This window comes from Dermacentor variabilis, chromosome 2 (genome assembly GCF_050947875.1).
Source record: "Dermacentor variabilis isolate Ectoservices chromosome 2, ASM5094787v1, whole genome shotgun sequence".
NCBI classification, from domain to species: Eukaryota; Metazoa; Arthropoda; class Arachnida; order Ixodida; family Ixodidae; genus Dermacentor; species Dermacentor variabilis.
Window position 1 is genome coordinate 145,119,197 of NC_134569.1, and position 15,307 is coordinate 145,134,503.

General features: G+C 42.7%; 1 protein-coding gene across 2 annotated transcripts in view; it reads left to right on the forward strand.

The window, feature by feature from the left end:
- Positions 1-1,953: 1,953 nt before the first annotated feature.
- Pak (serine/threonine-protein kinase PAK 3-like protein) overlaps positions 1,954-15,307 on the forward strand; it is a 44,905-nt gene continuing 31,551 nt past the window's right edge. For both annotated transcript variants that reach the window (XM_075682201.1, XM_075682202.1), the window contains exons 1-3: positions 1,954-2,099; positions 11,749-11,863; positions 14,151-14,269. In XM_075682201.1, coding sequence (XP_075538316.1) covers positions 11,805-11,863; positions 14,151-14,269 — 178 coding nt within the window. In that variant the 5' untranslated portion in view covers positions 1,954-2,099; positions 11,749-11,804. The remainder of the gene's footprint in view (positions 2,100-11,748; positions 11,864-14,150; positions 14,270-15,307) is intronic.

Below are 15,307 nucleotides of genomic sequence, written 5' to 3' on the forward strand. Positions count from 1 at the left end.
AGTGGACGCTCTTTAAACAGAACTTCAAGGGACCAGGGAAATTTGTTCTGTTTATCAGGAGTTCCATTTACTGAGAGACATTGCAGAGAGCATTGCATGAATACAAAACCAACCAACCATGAGGATAGTGTTCCGTTTAAGTGGCAGTTCTGTTTAAGATATTCCCGTTTATCGAGACTGTATATACATGGTACACAATGGTTATGTACAATGATGATATGTGACAGACACTTTACATAATTTTGTAGTGATGCTATGAGCTGTGTATATACAAAAATGATTATGTATACAAGCTCGTGCACACACACAAATCATGGGCGCCTACATTCTGTGTACATTCAATTAATACTTTTGATGGCTTGGCTACGAAAACCAGGCTGGACAAAAATTAAGCCATACGGGCCCATTGTTCATTCCATTGCTTTTTGTGCAGTCCTTAAGTTGTTCTCGAGCTTCTTTGTCAACCTCCAAGTTTGTGCCCCATTTGTTACCACCGGTAGAATGCATTGCTTGTGCACCTTTCTTTACAATGATAATTAAGGTAAGCTTCCAGTCAGGATCTGGCAATGTCTGCCGTATGCACTCCAACAGATTTTTATTATTCAGTAAATTTCCTTCTCATAGGGGACACTGATCATGAGAAGGAAAGTGGCATTATTTTTTCAAGTATTCAAATGGCTGCGTTCAAGATGGCTCATACCATCCCTTTGTTGTATTGGCTGTAGAACGGTGGCACCTCGGGATATTATGGAACCTCTGAATGCCACTGTATTCTCCCTCCACTGCTGAGGGTTACCAAGTTTTTTGTGGAAGCATTGTAATAAGAGATTTCCAGGTGTTATTAGGTAAATTGACAGAACATGTGCCAGTTACTTTTTGTGTGCTGAATACCTTCAAGGTTATGGACAGTGAATGAAGGCTCGAAGTGCGATAAGTAATCTCGTATTCTCGCATAAAAATCATAACACAACGTTGGCGGGTGCTGTGTAACTTGTGAGACATGGCAGTGGGGCACAACACAATTGTATCTATAGGCGAGAAGGGCTTCACACTATGAAACTCCTTGCAGCTCCTATCAGTCAAGGGAGAGTGTTAAACTGGCGGACGCAAATGGGGGTTTGCATACGTACGCAGGAACTCTGCTAGGAACTGTGACCCAGCCGCCAAAAGAACTGGCATGCTGTGAGACGTCTGCGTCTCCCATCGTAAATCTAATAATTTGCCACTGCCCGCAAAACGGCAGTTAATACACGTATCCACTGCAAGCTTTTCCAACACGACCTTGAGTCAGTGGCAGTGGTTATTTCCCGGTGATCTTGGCAAGGGTTTTCCGCACCGCACCTAATCGCGGAGTTGTAAACAAGCTTGAAAATGCGCACGTACTCGCCTTACGTTTAAAAGAACTGGCACGCGACGCGTTCTCTAATTTATGAAAGCGGTTGGCGTGTATGTCACAACGCTGACATAGCCTAAGATTTTTGGCGCGCACAAAAATGGAAAACGTTGGCGATAACGGTACTTTAGCGGTCACCTTGGCAACCGGCGCGGCAGCCATATGTTTCGCAATCGTCTGCTGTAATCAAAACCGTAACTACTATTGACACGATCACATTCTCAAGTTGGCGCGTAAAATGTTTCTCGTTTTTAGTGCCAATAAGCGTTTTTTATTTGGCAAGCAGTAACATAGCAGAGCTGCAGATTTTTTGTAGCCCGACTTCATTGGTCTGTGTAAAAGAAATATTGCTCAGCAGAGCCTAAGGCGCATTGGCGGCGAATAAAAAAAATGCAGATGGTGATATTCTTCCCGGCATTATTTCATTTCATGCAATGATTTGATGCCAGACATGTATTTGCTGTTGTTGTTCGGCCGAGATGACTCATAGGAGGGGTGGAGGTGGGTCTATTTTGTGACGTCACAGCCTGGAGCAGCGTCCGTCAGTTCGCGCATTTTTTTCTCTCTCTCCCCGCTTTCGGGTTGTGTGTGCGTGCGTGTGTGTGCGTGTGGCGGTCGGTCGTGGTGGTGGTGGTAGCGAAATGTGGGAGATGCTAGCGGCGACGAATGGCCCTGGATCTTAAGGCGTGGATAAGTTAGGATGAAGGTGAGTCGCCTTGACACATTGCTCAGTATGCGTCGCTTGGAGCCGGAGATAACAGTACTGTGAAGCACACGGGAAGACGTCAGCTCCGCCACCGCTTCGCTTGCTTCGCTTCGCAAGGCGGGTGCTGCCGCCTCACAACGCCGTGCAGACCGAAAGCTTTCGATGTCTGATACGCTTGCTCGGTTTGCACTTCCAATATCTTACCGAATGTATGGAATCGGAACTCTTTGCGACTTTAAACGCGACGCCAGCAGCATCGCTACTGCGATGCCTACGATCCATGTGCAGCGTTGCTGCTTCTCCTGTGTGTGGCAGTTGATTGACGTGCGAAGCTGCGCTCGCGATCCCCCACGTAGTGCCTGAAACTCGGCTCGAGATCGAGTGGCTTCTGCGCGCGCTTGAACCGCCGGACCCTTCCCGAAGAGTTACGCGGGGAGCCAGCGCGTGCGGCAGCGGGGGAAACCGTAAACCGCGCTTGTCCGTGTGTGTTCCATGTCGTCTCCCGTATCCCCACGGTGCCGTTATTCTAGCGAGCGGCGATGTCGGGACAGGCGTCTTCGTATCATGTAACCCTTATCGCGCAATTCCTCCTGCTCGAATTGCTGCCGCCTCTTGAGGCCAACTCATGGACAGGTGTGCTTCTCCTCGACTCTAGCGTCGATTTATCGCACAGCGAGTGCGCGCGCCACCGCCGCCAGTAACCTTCGCGGTTACCGTATACTGACGTACGATCTGTTCGCGCCTGATGCCGAAACTCCGAAGCTGGCAAAAAAAGCTGCTTCTGCAAGTACCTGTAACGCGAACAAAACGCTGTTCTGGCAATCGTGTGGAATGATGCGTTTCTTTGTAATTTTGTTACCCGAGCGCACTCGCTTTTACCTGCAGGCGTGCCACTCGGCTCTGCGTTGCTTGACACCGATCCTTTGGCTTCTTTCCCAGTTGTTTTTCAAAACTGCTGTGGAACAGAAAATTTTGTCTTTACGGTGACTGGCGCAAAAAGTGGCGGGCGTGGATTGTTCGACCGCATATCTTGATCACACTCGCAGCTTAATCTAATCGGTAAAAAGTTTACGCATAGCCGCGCCGGGTCTCGAAGCCACAGATATCCGTTGTCGAGTTGGAGCAGCCCATGAGCTACTACGTCCTTAAGAGCCACGTAGTACGTTTCGTTAGTTAACTAACGCGTCACATAGTTTACAATGCTAGTTTTGCAGCACACTGTTTCGACATCTGTCATTAACGCAGAAATTTTGATTACTGCTTAGCAGGCTCGTCCGGTGGGAACTGCATGCTGTTTTCGCTACCAAAAAGCAGGAGCAGTGGTTACTAAATAGTTTCTTGCAATCTGTCATCAGTTTGTATGCATTTACCCCCGGTCTTCAGTTACAGTTAGAGCAATTATGTGGGGTAGGAGTGTTTCTGCACAATTCTTCCTTGTTGTTGCGAAGAGTGTTTGTAAGGTTTACACAGCAGTGAGTGTACTACCTTTGAACTTGCCTGCACTGTAGTTCAAGCAAGTTTTATAAAAACATTTTCGTTCTCGAAAGAATGACATGACTCGTGTATTCAATCGTACTAAGTTTCGTGTAAATCAATGGTAGACTGGTTCGCCTGATTGACAACATTCTGACCAGCTGTACTTTGGGAGAACAGTAGATGACAAATGCATTTACATCTCTAAGTGTGAAGATGCACACACTGCAAGAAAAAGGAAAAAGCTAACTCTTTTAGCAAGGTAAAGTTGTAGGCCAGTTGGTGAGACGTGAATAAATTCGCCACAGACACAGGACGGAGACACAGGACAACACACCACGCTGTGTTGTTGTCATTCTCCATCCTGTGTCTGTAGTAGTTTTATTCACAATATCTAACTCTTAATTTAAAAACAGTATATATAGCATAGCCTGTCTTTATTACCATCCTTGTCATTTGTTTCTTCTTTTTTTTGAAGCACCAACTGGTGTGCATTTTCAACCTACATATTTAATGACATTTTCATAATTAAGCCATTTAAAGTATAGTAGTTGGTCCCTCATGTTTTCCTTTCTTTTTCCCTTCTTTTTAACTACAACTTCAGCTGTGCATAGAAGTTTATCGACTGCAAAAGGCAGTGAGGTTGGCCGGAAAGTGGAGTATCTCGTCTGCTCTCTGTGCAAGGGAAGGAGAAGAGGAGAAGAAAGAGGTTCACAATGGGGTATTATGATGGGAGAAATGAGATGAAAGAACACATTGCTTAATTGCTACCATCACAAGCGCAAGACCAGGCCCGTGTTGCCCAAGAAACGTGAAAAAGCATGCATTGACTCTATCGTCTGCCAACTCTCTGGCTGTGTGCCTAGCAGGAGGTCCTCCGATAGTGGTCTGCTGTCTAAATGCCTCAAGGTAGCTGCCAGAGTGTCTTTCGCGTGCATACACAGGGCACACCACGAGCACGTGGTCTATAGAGAGCTGTGCATAGAGTTAGACATAATAAGTAGTTCTGTGTTTGCTTTATCATGCGAAGCTCTTTACCATGCATTAAGACGGTGAATGCACATAATGCATTCTACATCAAACTATAGCTCCTATGGCTGAAGAAAAAAAAAATAAAACCTGTAGTCTAGTGTTTCGAAGCAGAATACACCAGCGACATAGTGAAGTAAGCAACAACAACAACAACAACAAAAATAAAGCAAGCACAGGAAACACAGATGATAACAAAAAGGGGGGGAGGGGTGAAGATGAAAGTTTTTTTGCTTTCTTTTGTTCATAGCTTGTCCTGTTGTTATTCACAATAGTCCTTTCTCGACAGATGCTTAACAGAACTAAAGAGATGGTAGTTTTGTGTGGCTAGTAAATAGTTGCTGCTGGCCAATATGTAACATGCTCCGCAGTTTTTTTTTTCCACTTGAGAACACTTGGAAATGCCGCATTGTAAACAGGAGGAATGATGCATGGTGGAGGACAGGTCAGCTGTGGTGCCTTAGTTGACTGTTCAGCAGGATGTGACAGATAACACGCTGACTCATATTCGGGAACGCTACAGAGTAACATTTCTTGTGGCTGTTCGTGGAATTAATGGCAGCTGTGGCATTATCACTTCTCCTACTGCTCTGGAAGTTCTTAATTTTGTGCACAGGGATAGATTTTTGTTTTGAAGGAATGAATGCAATACGAGGGGCTGTTGAACATGAACATTTGGCTGTGGACATGGTTAATAGTGCTACCAGATGTCCTCCTGGCACAATGGGGAACACATTGTTGTGGTTTTGTGAAGTCATATGCTGCGGATTTAAATTTCATTACAATTTTGGAATGATGCAGTATTATTCAGGTAAAGTTTTCAGCTTGCTTTGATAGGCACTTAAAGCCATTGCACTGTTTATTTTGCTTTCTTTTGAAATGGCTGTCTGTTTGTTGCTATAGTTTTGTCACCTCCCATGAAACTTGTATTTTGCCTGCCCATGCTTCTGCAGCTGGCTTCCAGCTCTGTGTTAATTATGAAATGCCACATTCATTTAAGTTTTTTTATTGATCAGAAAACACCACCGCATTGCTGCCTTCTCCATAAGCCATTAGTAGTTTCTGTTACAGGCCCGTAGCATAGCCTTCTGAGACAATTGAAAAAAAAAAAAAAATATCGCAATGCGTTGTTTGCTATCAGGGTTGCAAAAAAGTTAGGAATAATGAATCAAATATGTCCTGTTTGATTTGGGCCCCGAATTGAATACTCACTATTTGCAAACCCAATTTGTTTTTGAACACTTTGTCAATTGGGCAGGACCTAACATGAAATAAAAAAGAAAAACAAAAGTGAATACTTTCAACCCGGCCAAATAGTTCACATAATGTGGTATAGCATACTGCATCACTCAGGCTGCCAGTGTTTTTTTTTTTTTTTTTACTGAACTGTAATCATTGACTTTCAAATATTTTTGGACACAGCATCTGAAGATAGCTATTGTTTGGTTTAAATGACTAGCATTTAGATTAAATCTGAATAGGCCTTATTGCAACGTTGTTTCATATAACAGTGGAAAAGAAACTGCATTTTCTCTGTGTCATTGCCACAGATGATGCAAATTTCCAGTTTCGTGTCGAATGTTATACAGCTGCTAGTGTGCTCAAATTTTGTAAACTATTTTTTAGACTGCTTTTTAGACCTTCACTCTGATAACAAACATATGCTTCAAAAAGTTACGAGTTTGTTAACAAACTGCTAATTTGTTTGGATAACATTTTAGTGCCAGCATTCTAGGACGAAAGAGAAATGTAGATACCACAACCTGCATTATTCCTTGCTGCTTGGGGAACTACTAACTTGATTAGGAGAGTGCAATGATGATATCGGCACAGTTGTGTTTTGGAACTCAGGTGGTTTATCCATTCAAGGCTCTTTAGATTTGCTTCTCTTTTATCTTAATTCTACGTTTGCAGAGTGGGATGATGTTATTTTTATTCAAAAGCAAGAAAGTGTGTATTGGCTCATGTTTGGGACTTATACTTGGTGATATATCTTTAGCCCATCATGATAAACAGTTGTCAGAGAAATTAACTGGTTTTAGTGCTTTTAATGTCTTCAGGTATGTCGATGACCTTTTAGTTCTCGTTAACCTGGACTTAAACTCTATGGTGGATAATCTCTTAAAGGTTTTTACTGAAGCTCTTCATTGTTTAGCATTCACTGTTGAATTGCCTGCTGAGGGTTCACTTCAGTTTTTAAATACACGGCTTCACTTGTATGACCAGCACACATGTTGGGTATATCAGCCTAGAGCCAATAGACCCCGGTTACCACATTATTCAGCTCATTCAAAACTGGCGAAAAGGGGCATTTCCAACTTGTGTCGGGCAATGCCATAAAAAGTTGTGCCATCATATGATTCATACAAGCTTAGAGAAACAGTCTTAATGTTTGCCCACAGCAGGCTACCCGAAGAGCTTGCAGGTATTTGTAGTAGAGGGCTTCCCGAGGAAGTCAAGTAGAAAAACTGGCAAGGACAAAATTGGCAATCAATGTACAGAAAATGAACAGGGGTCAGGTAACACAAAAGACTGTGATTGTGCCCTACCTGTGTAGGATAGCACACTATCTTGAGAAGATCGCTAGTTGGGGGAAGGCAGGAGTAGATTTTTCTGCATGGGATAAGCTGAACAAAGAGTGGCGGTTGACAAACACTTGCCGTAATAAAACTTTGCCTGGTTGTTCGAAGCTGCATTAAAATTGTTTCATAGAATGCGTAGAGGCTGTAGTGTATGAACCGCCATTGTCTTGTGGTATTAAATGCATAGGACAATCGGGATGATGCCTTAATGAAAGCTTAAAAGAGAACATAGTTTAAATGTGAGGAATTACTGGGAGGGTCATCTGTCCGTTCATTGTCAAGAATGTGGCCGTGCACCTTTGTTTAATAATTGTGTTATTCTTGCGAGCAACGGAGGTGCTGACGTGCGTGAAATTACAGAGGCATCAGCTATCATGCGGAACGGTGAAAGGTGTGTTAGTGCTGCATCTGTCAACCTGCTCGATAAAGAGACGACCTTTTCTGAAAAAGCAGTATGATGCTTTGACCAAGAGTGGTGGGGTGGTGCGTGATGTTAAGTGCCTGAATTTTCCGGACCTGTTGAACTGTTGAAGTTAGTGCATCGTGATGTCTGTCTTCCTTTTGTCGTCTGCTGGCGTTAAAATGCTATCCAAGTTCGTATACCAACACACACGGCACACAGAAGTGCTAATTTGTTCCTAATGCTACATTTAAGGTATTAAATTATGTTAATGATTTTAAATGATTCATAATGTACAGTTTAATAGAAACTTGCTAATGTTGTGAATGCTAGCATGGTATTATTGCTTTATTATAATGGTAGGAAAGGCTGTTTCTTATTGGAAAACTATTATAAAATATCCATGGCCATTCCACCCTGCAAAGGTGAATGACTAGCGGAGCTGTAAACTTTGTGGTAAGAAAACTTGTGGTAAAGACTTTATTGTATCACTCATTGTCACTTAGTAACAACAGTGACAATGGCCTTGTGGTCGCTATGATATATACTGATCGGCATGCTCACAACTGCAGACATATTCTTTGATAATGTCAAAGCGATGGACATACGCCGCTGGGTGGTAGGTTGGGCCTGATTGTTGTGGCATCGCAAGTGGTATTTCCACAACCCGAAACGCTTACAGCACTCCCTTTTTGGTCCTGACACATCCACATTGAAATCACTTACAATGACCTCAGGGGTAGCGTTATCACAACTAACACATGCAAAGTTAGTAGCCATGAACATTATGGGGCCATTAGCTGTTGCATTTATTGCTTGCTTACGGGGTGTGAGCCATTTATGATGACTGTTTTCAACCTGCTGTTCTGTATGTTGTATGCTTGATTCGAAAGAATATAATCACCGTTCACTTCACTTTGGTGAGTGCTTGCCCATTACTACACGAATTTTAAGGTTCAGTTTTTCGCTTGCTTTTGTACCGCTCAGTTACTGTACATATCAGAAGATGACATTTTCCATTCTCCCCTTGTATCCTGACTATTTTCCACCGTAGCTGCACCATTTGACACATTAAATAACTTGCCAGCAAGCCTGACGTTGGAATTTCTATGTTGTGCTGGGACAACAGAAGAGCTTTAAAAATAATTGAAATAAGTGTGGCCTTTGGAAGCTGTAGTGATATTTTTGAAAGCCATGTAGGTTCAGTGTGATTACTGGTGCTAGAGGATGTCCAAAGACAGTTGCGAAAGCTGATTGAGACGTGGTTTATAACACGCCAACAAGTTGACTTGCAACATGGCACCAATGCATACATCAATATTGTGCCCTCAGAACAATATTTCTACCTTTGAAGGAAAGCTACTCTTAAGAACCACCTATAACCTGCGTGTGTACAGGCAGTTGAAGATGGTAAAAGAGTTGAAGAAGCTGAAGAAAGTGCTGCTTGTTTACATGTTATTGATTTGGGCCACTATGTAGTATTAGTACAGTAGTATTAGGAATACCTTACAGATAATTAAGAAGGCATTGGGTAAGGGGGGACTATGGTTGCATAAACGCAAAACAAGTATTATTCAAAACGACTAAAAAGGCATCAGCGTAATGAAAGCACTATTCATGCAACGCAATAGCACGCAACATCAAAAGTCAGTTCAAAAATTCAATTAATACGAAAACTAAAACAGGAGACAATACATGCAGAATGAAACATTTATATATTACATGAAGATGAATGTCTTACAGGGCTACCACACAAATGTGAGGGAAGACATATCAAATGATGAATCATTGCAATATAAAGTGAGGGAAAAACACGGCTGACAACAATAAGCTCTGTCATCTAGAATAGGCTGCAGGTTCACAGATTATGAAAAAAAGAAAATCGGTTTCGTTTACGAGTTTTCTTTTTTTTTTAGAAATTTGGTAGGTAAAAGTCAAATGTTATTTTTAAAGCTTCATGATATTCCTGATAACCTTCACAAACTATTAACATAGGTGGTTGTTTCCTTTCAGACGCATAAGTTCCATTAAAACAGCGCAGTCACTCGCAGGAACAAGGTGACAAAGCGAGCTGCTCGCAAATCATGTGATGAAATCATCTGTACAAATTTTTGTTGGCAGGCATTATTTATACATTCAAAAGAAACCACATGGGCAAATAGAGAGGTGTTTGGCAATCCCTTCTTTACTTTGTTCTCTGCACTTTCTTAACATGGGAAATTAAGCACAAATGGTAGTGCTCACGGGCATGCTCCACTAAGATGTGGTGCTTTTCCCATGTTGTGTCCTATCTTCTGTCCTCGCCTTTTGCGCTGCGCAGAAATGTCGATATTGAATCACCAACTCGGCCAAGCTTTCCTTATCTTACAAGCCCTTGTTGACATGCATTATCATATGCATTTTGACCATATCTGTTTTTTATCTTAGACCTGTGGGGCCCCTCATTCTTGTCTGTTGTTGTCCTGTATTACTGGTGCCTGCTGTGTGGTCTTTACAATAAGATTAATGAAATACCAACTAGCCAAATCTGCTATACCTTGAATGTAGCACAGTTGGGTGAACACCTTCTTAACATCATATCTACTGTTCGTCATGCAGAGCAATGTCAGTGCTGTGTTCGCTTCCTAACGCATTACCGCTGTTTGCATGTATGTAATGTGTGGGAAGTGCGATATGATACATCACTGTCATGTTCATCTAAACACAGTAATTGTTGTTATTCATGTAGAGAGCAATAAGGTTTTGTTCACTGAAGGCCACAAGTGCCTTTTTTCTCTTTAGTGTTAAGTGAAAAGGAGACATATACCACATTCATATGTGAATAATATGATGCATCTTGACCACTTGCTCACATAAGGTGGGCAGTGTTAATTAGTTTTGTCACACTTAATTTTAGTATTATCCTTTATGACAGGGCAAATTTCACGAAGGAATCTGGTTTGACCAGATTTTAAAAAAACTCGTTTGGGGTGCAAGAGTTCAGAATGGTTGGGCTTTACCCAAAAGGCAAAGAACTCTTCATGTATATCACTATCCTTGCTTTTTATAAGATGTACAGGACCTTTGGCGCAGATTCACATAGAAAAGCAGGACAGTTGTTACACATCCCACTAATAATTTTTGTCAGAACAGTTCTCCTAACTATTCTTTTATGAGGTAGCTTCTTTACACATGCTGGAACTAAACTGTGTTGTACAAAGCTTGCAGTACAACAAGGTTGAACTGTTTAGACAAGCTGTTGTCAACACTGATGAATTCTACTCTTTTACTCGCTCGGAAGAAAAAGGAGTTGTTATTGTTGGTGTCTTAACGCTTGCTTGAGTGCCACAGGAGTTGCCTGGTTCTTGACGGTCAAGTTTTTGCCAAACGTTTAAAGGCTGCCACTGTGTAGCTGTAACATCACTCCAGATGTGCTCAAAATTAGAAGGTAGCCACTTCATACTTTCGAGTGCCATCAGTGTGATGGAAGACACAATGCATGTTACATATCCTAGGGTTATTCGCAAGGTTCGTAGATGGTAGTGCAACACACGTTATCAGAGAGAGAAATGGCGCAAGGAGGATTAGCAGATGGCTACATCTTCTTTTATGTGAAGTTTTAGGGAAAGCAGTTGTTTCAGAATGTGGCCCGTGCATTTGTAGCTTGGTCAGTTCATTCTATGCCAATAATCATTGGTAAGTAGATAGGTACAGTCTTTGAACAATGTATATTGGCTACAACCACTGGGCTAACTGCAGGTACTTTAAGGGAGTTACTGTGGTATACCAGATGTTCTGATGCCCTGGTGAATGAAAAGAACCATTGTGCTTAGCATCCAGTAGATCGGTTTGTCGGGAGCCCCACGAGAACCATGCCACACAGCTGAACCACATAAAGAGCGAATGCGTGGAGTAACCTGTGTACATTTGACAAAGGTTGTACTATAGGCATCTTTGAATTGAGGTGGTGACAGAGGTCACCTTACCTCGAAGGGAAATGTGCTGTGTGCAGCTCCTTCGTGTCCCAGCAAATCTGTTTCATTGCCCCATTTCCATCGTTGCTCCTCTTACTCCTCTTGCATATAGCAGTGTATGGACTGTTGTACTCAAGGCGAACAGTTGCATGCCATCAAATGGCAACAGCTCATGTGAGTGTACACCAATGCATGGTCCACATTTCCTGCAGAAACGGCTGGTGGCCTGACCCTGCCTCCCTCCCAGGGTCAGTAGCAGTGGCGGAAGATGGCTGACAAAATGGATGACAAACCGCCGGCACCCCCTGTTCGGCTCACCAGCGCCAGGTGAGGCCACGTGTATCCACTCTGAGGATGAGTTTGTCTATAGAAACCACACCACATTGCAGCCATGAACAGGAGCTCGGCTAGTAGAAGCACCATTAGATTTTGTTTTCACATACTGTGGTGATGCCAGGTGGCTTTCCTGGCCACAATTGCTTGCTTGAGCCTTAATCACCATGGAGCTCATTACAAAAATTACTAGCGGGAACTCTGGCAACGTGATTGTTCTACCAAGAGAATGAATGATTTTGTATAATCTTTGTGACTTGTGACTTCGCATTTTCTTTTTCTTAAGTTAAGCTTTCTTAAATTTCGAGGAAATCATATTTTCCTATTGGATAGAGGCACTGAATCTCTGCACACATATATAATCGCCAATTGTTGCCTTTAGTATAATGCAATGTTTTGTTGAGTATGGCCCATTTGCAAATCCCTAATGTTCTTTGAAGCTGGAAGGCTGAAGTTTAGGCAAAGCCACGTATTTCCCGCTATTCCACCAGTGTCTCTCTATGCTGGATTTTATTGTTTACTTGTTATGGCTTGTCTCTGACCAACATTCATGTCACATGGCTAGAAATGATGCCAAGTTCTTCAAGCTATTCTTTGGACAACAGCAACAATTTGGACAGTTAAAAATGCAGAAAACACAGTGCTTTTAGTGAGCACAAAGCTGTCCACGTGCACTGCCATCCGTGTGTGCATTTGTGCCCCAGCGCAGAGCCTTGACTCAGTGCTGCATCTGACTTGCATTGCCTGCCTGGACTAGTCGACTGTGTTGAGCTGCGAGCATGCTTAGTGATGATTCCCTCTCTCTCCTGGGCAAGAAAGTTCCCGGAAAGCTATAATAAGACAGTGCCCATTGCCAGCGACAGCTTTAGAGTCTTCACCATCGCTCTTAGTTACGAGCAGCTTGTCGAGCTGACCGTTCTTTATGCAGAGATATAAATAAACATTTTGTTTTCGTTATTTTTGCCTCGTCTCTGCCACTGATCAACCTGTTCAAGCTCCAGCTCACTGGGCTAGCGTTACCTGAAGGACTCGAGAGCCCGTTTGCAACTTTGTGCATGTTATTTAGTATTTATTTACAGTGGAATCTTGTTAAACAGAACCTCAAGGGACCAGGGGAACAAGTACCACTTATTGAGTTCAAGCGTACTCTAGATACTTTTTCGAAAGAAGCAGATACTTTGTCAGCAGTAGGTGTAGCATATTTGATATTACAACGCTGCTTCTTACAAAGTTTCTACTTGCATGCAGACACCAACTAGAGGTAGCAGCACAAAACATAATTGCAAAAAAAAAAAGAAGAGCCATTTAGCAAATAAAGTAGCCGTTTAAGGGAAGCAACCACTCTTGAAGTCATCGATAAGTTCGATCTTCACCTTGACCACGAGCATATTGTGTTGGTGTTTCTGTGTCGCCATCGGAAACGCTAAGCAAACTCACAGCTCACCGATATTGCCAACACAAAGAAACCACAGCAAGCCATGACCAAGGTACAGCCACACTAAGCAAGGCACCAACAAAGGCCGCCTTAGCAATATGAGAATTTTTCATCTTATAGAACTGGTGAGAAAACGTGGAAATAAAAGGCATAAACAGCGATGCCTGTTTGGCTGTTCAGTTTCATTTTTTGTAATACATTTAGTTACGTTTATCCAGCGTTGGGAAAAATGTGGTTCCGTTAAACATCTTTTGCATTGCCTTTATGCAAAACCAACCAACTGTAAGGCTGTTGTTCAATTTAAGTGATTTCCATTTACCAAGGTACTACTTTATTTAGCCATGCTTTATCCACAGCGCCAAGAAAGCATTACAGCGGATGGGTGGGGGGTGGGGGGGTGGGGTGGGGGCTATAATTCGGGAGACAGTAATGATGATATCAGCAGAACTTCTGTGGAAATATATATGATCAAAGCTTAACAACATTGCACATGTTGTTCGTGACAGCACGCATATGTAAGTGACCTGTGAGAAACACACGCCACTGGAAATAGTTCCTGAAGCATGCTGGTTTGTGGTCACTTGTGGCAATTCTTCATGCTTTGCTTGTAAAAGCTTTCTGCATTTACTTACACCGAAACATTGTCACTGGCACATTTTCTAGCAAATTGCGGTTGGGTGGCGACTCAAGATAGTACAAGTAAGGGCAAGTCTGCCTTTCAAGCACTGACCCGCTCCCTCACTCTCTTGCCTAACAGTCACTGTACGCACGTGACATCAGTGAAACATTTGCCTTGATTGTCATAGGTCATGAATAGCTTACATGTGTATGCATTTTCTATTGCAGCACGGTGCGAGGCGCAAGTGTCACGCCTGTGCGGGACTCCTCCTCGGTACCTGTGGACATGCGGCCGCTACCCAAAGAGCCCGAGCTTGAGAAGAAGGGCAAACTCAAGCCTTCCAAAGGTGCCTCATTTGTCTTGCCTCTCCTCGGGCTGACTCTGTCTGTGGTACACATGTTCAGGCAAAACTGGCAGACATTCATTGTCAGTGAGGTTCATGCAATCTCGTATAATTGTCTGGATGTTGTCTTTAATCTATAGGGACTGCCTACAATTTTTCAAGTACCGTCTATTCTGTAGCGCAATAGAAAGCCTACCATTTGAAGTGTCTAAACATTAAAAAAAACTTTAAAAAAAAATTAAAAGAAACTTTTAAAACAGAATTTCTCAGTCTGCATAGTCTCCTCTGAAAGCTGTGTACAGATGCCAACCACACTGATTTCTATACTAGACACGGTAGCAATCTTAGAGGCCACATATGAGTGCACTACTCCATTCACCATGACTCCGTCTCTTTGCAGAAGGCGGCACCATTTTTCAACACGTGCTAGCTGGAAACAAGAAAGAAATTACTTTTTCATGTAAAGAAAAGTTGGCAGAAGCGTGTAAAATACAATTTCAGGCAATACAATATTGTATGCAAGCAAAACTCTGCTTGTGTGGCTTTTTGGTTATGTGATGGTACACAGATTGGTTGCACTGTTTCACCATAAGTCAAGGGCACATGTCATCCTCGCACCACTTCCAGAGCCAAATTAAAAATAGTTCCTTTTTTTTTATTATGGGATACAAGTCTGCTTGTTTCCATCAATATGACACGCCATCTTTTCATTCCCACCGCAGTCAGATATATTCTGACTTGTAGATAGTCCCTTTAATTAAGACCTTGAATTTTGCTTGTTCAGTGCATTGCATCTGGGCCATGTAAAGAGTGCTGGTTTCCGTTTGGTCTAGCCTTCACTAATCAATTTGAATCTGGCCACCTGTTGAATGGAGCTGTTGCCAGGCCATTTGCACTTTTCTTGTGGGGACTCAGAGTTTACAAGGTTCAGCGGCATGGCACCCTCCTCACTCTCTTTGAGTCTCACAACACCTGAAGTGTGCTACAGGAGCCTCACCGAACTTTGCAGCAACAGCTCTTGCATTCACTAAGTGACTTCAG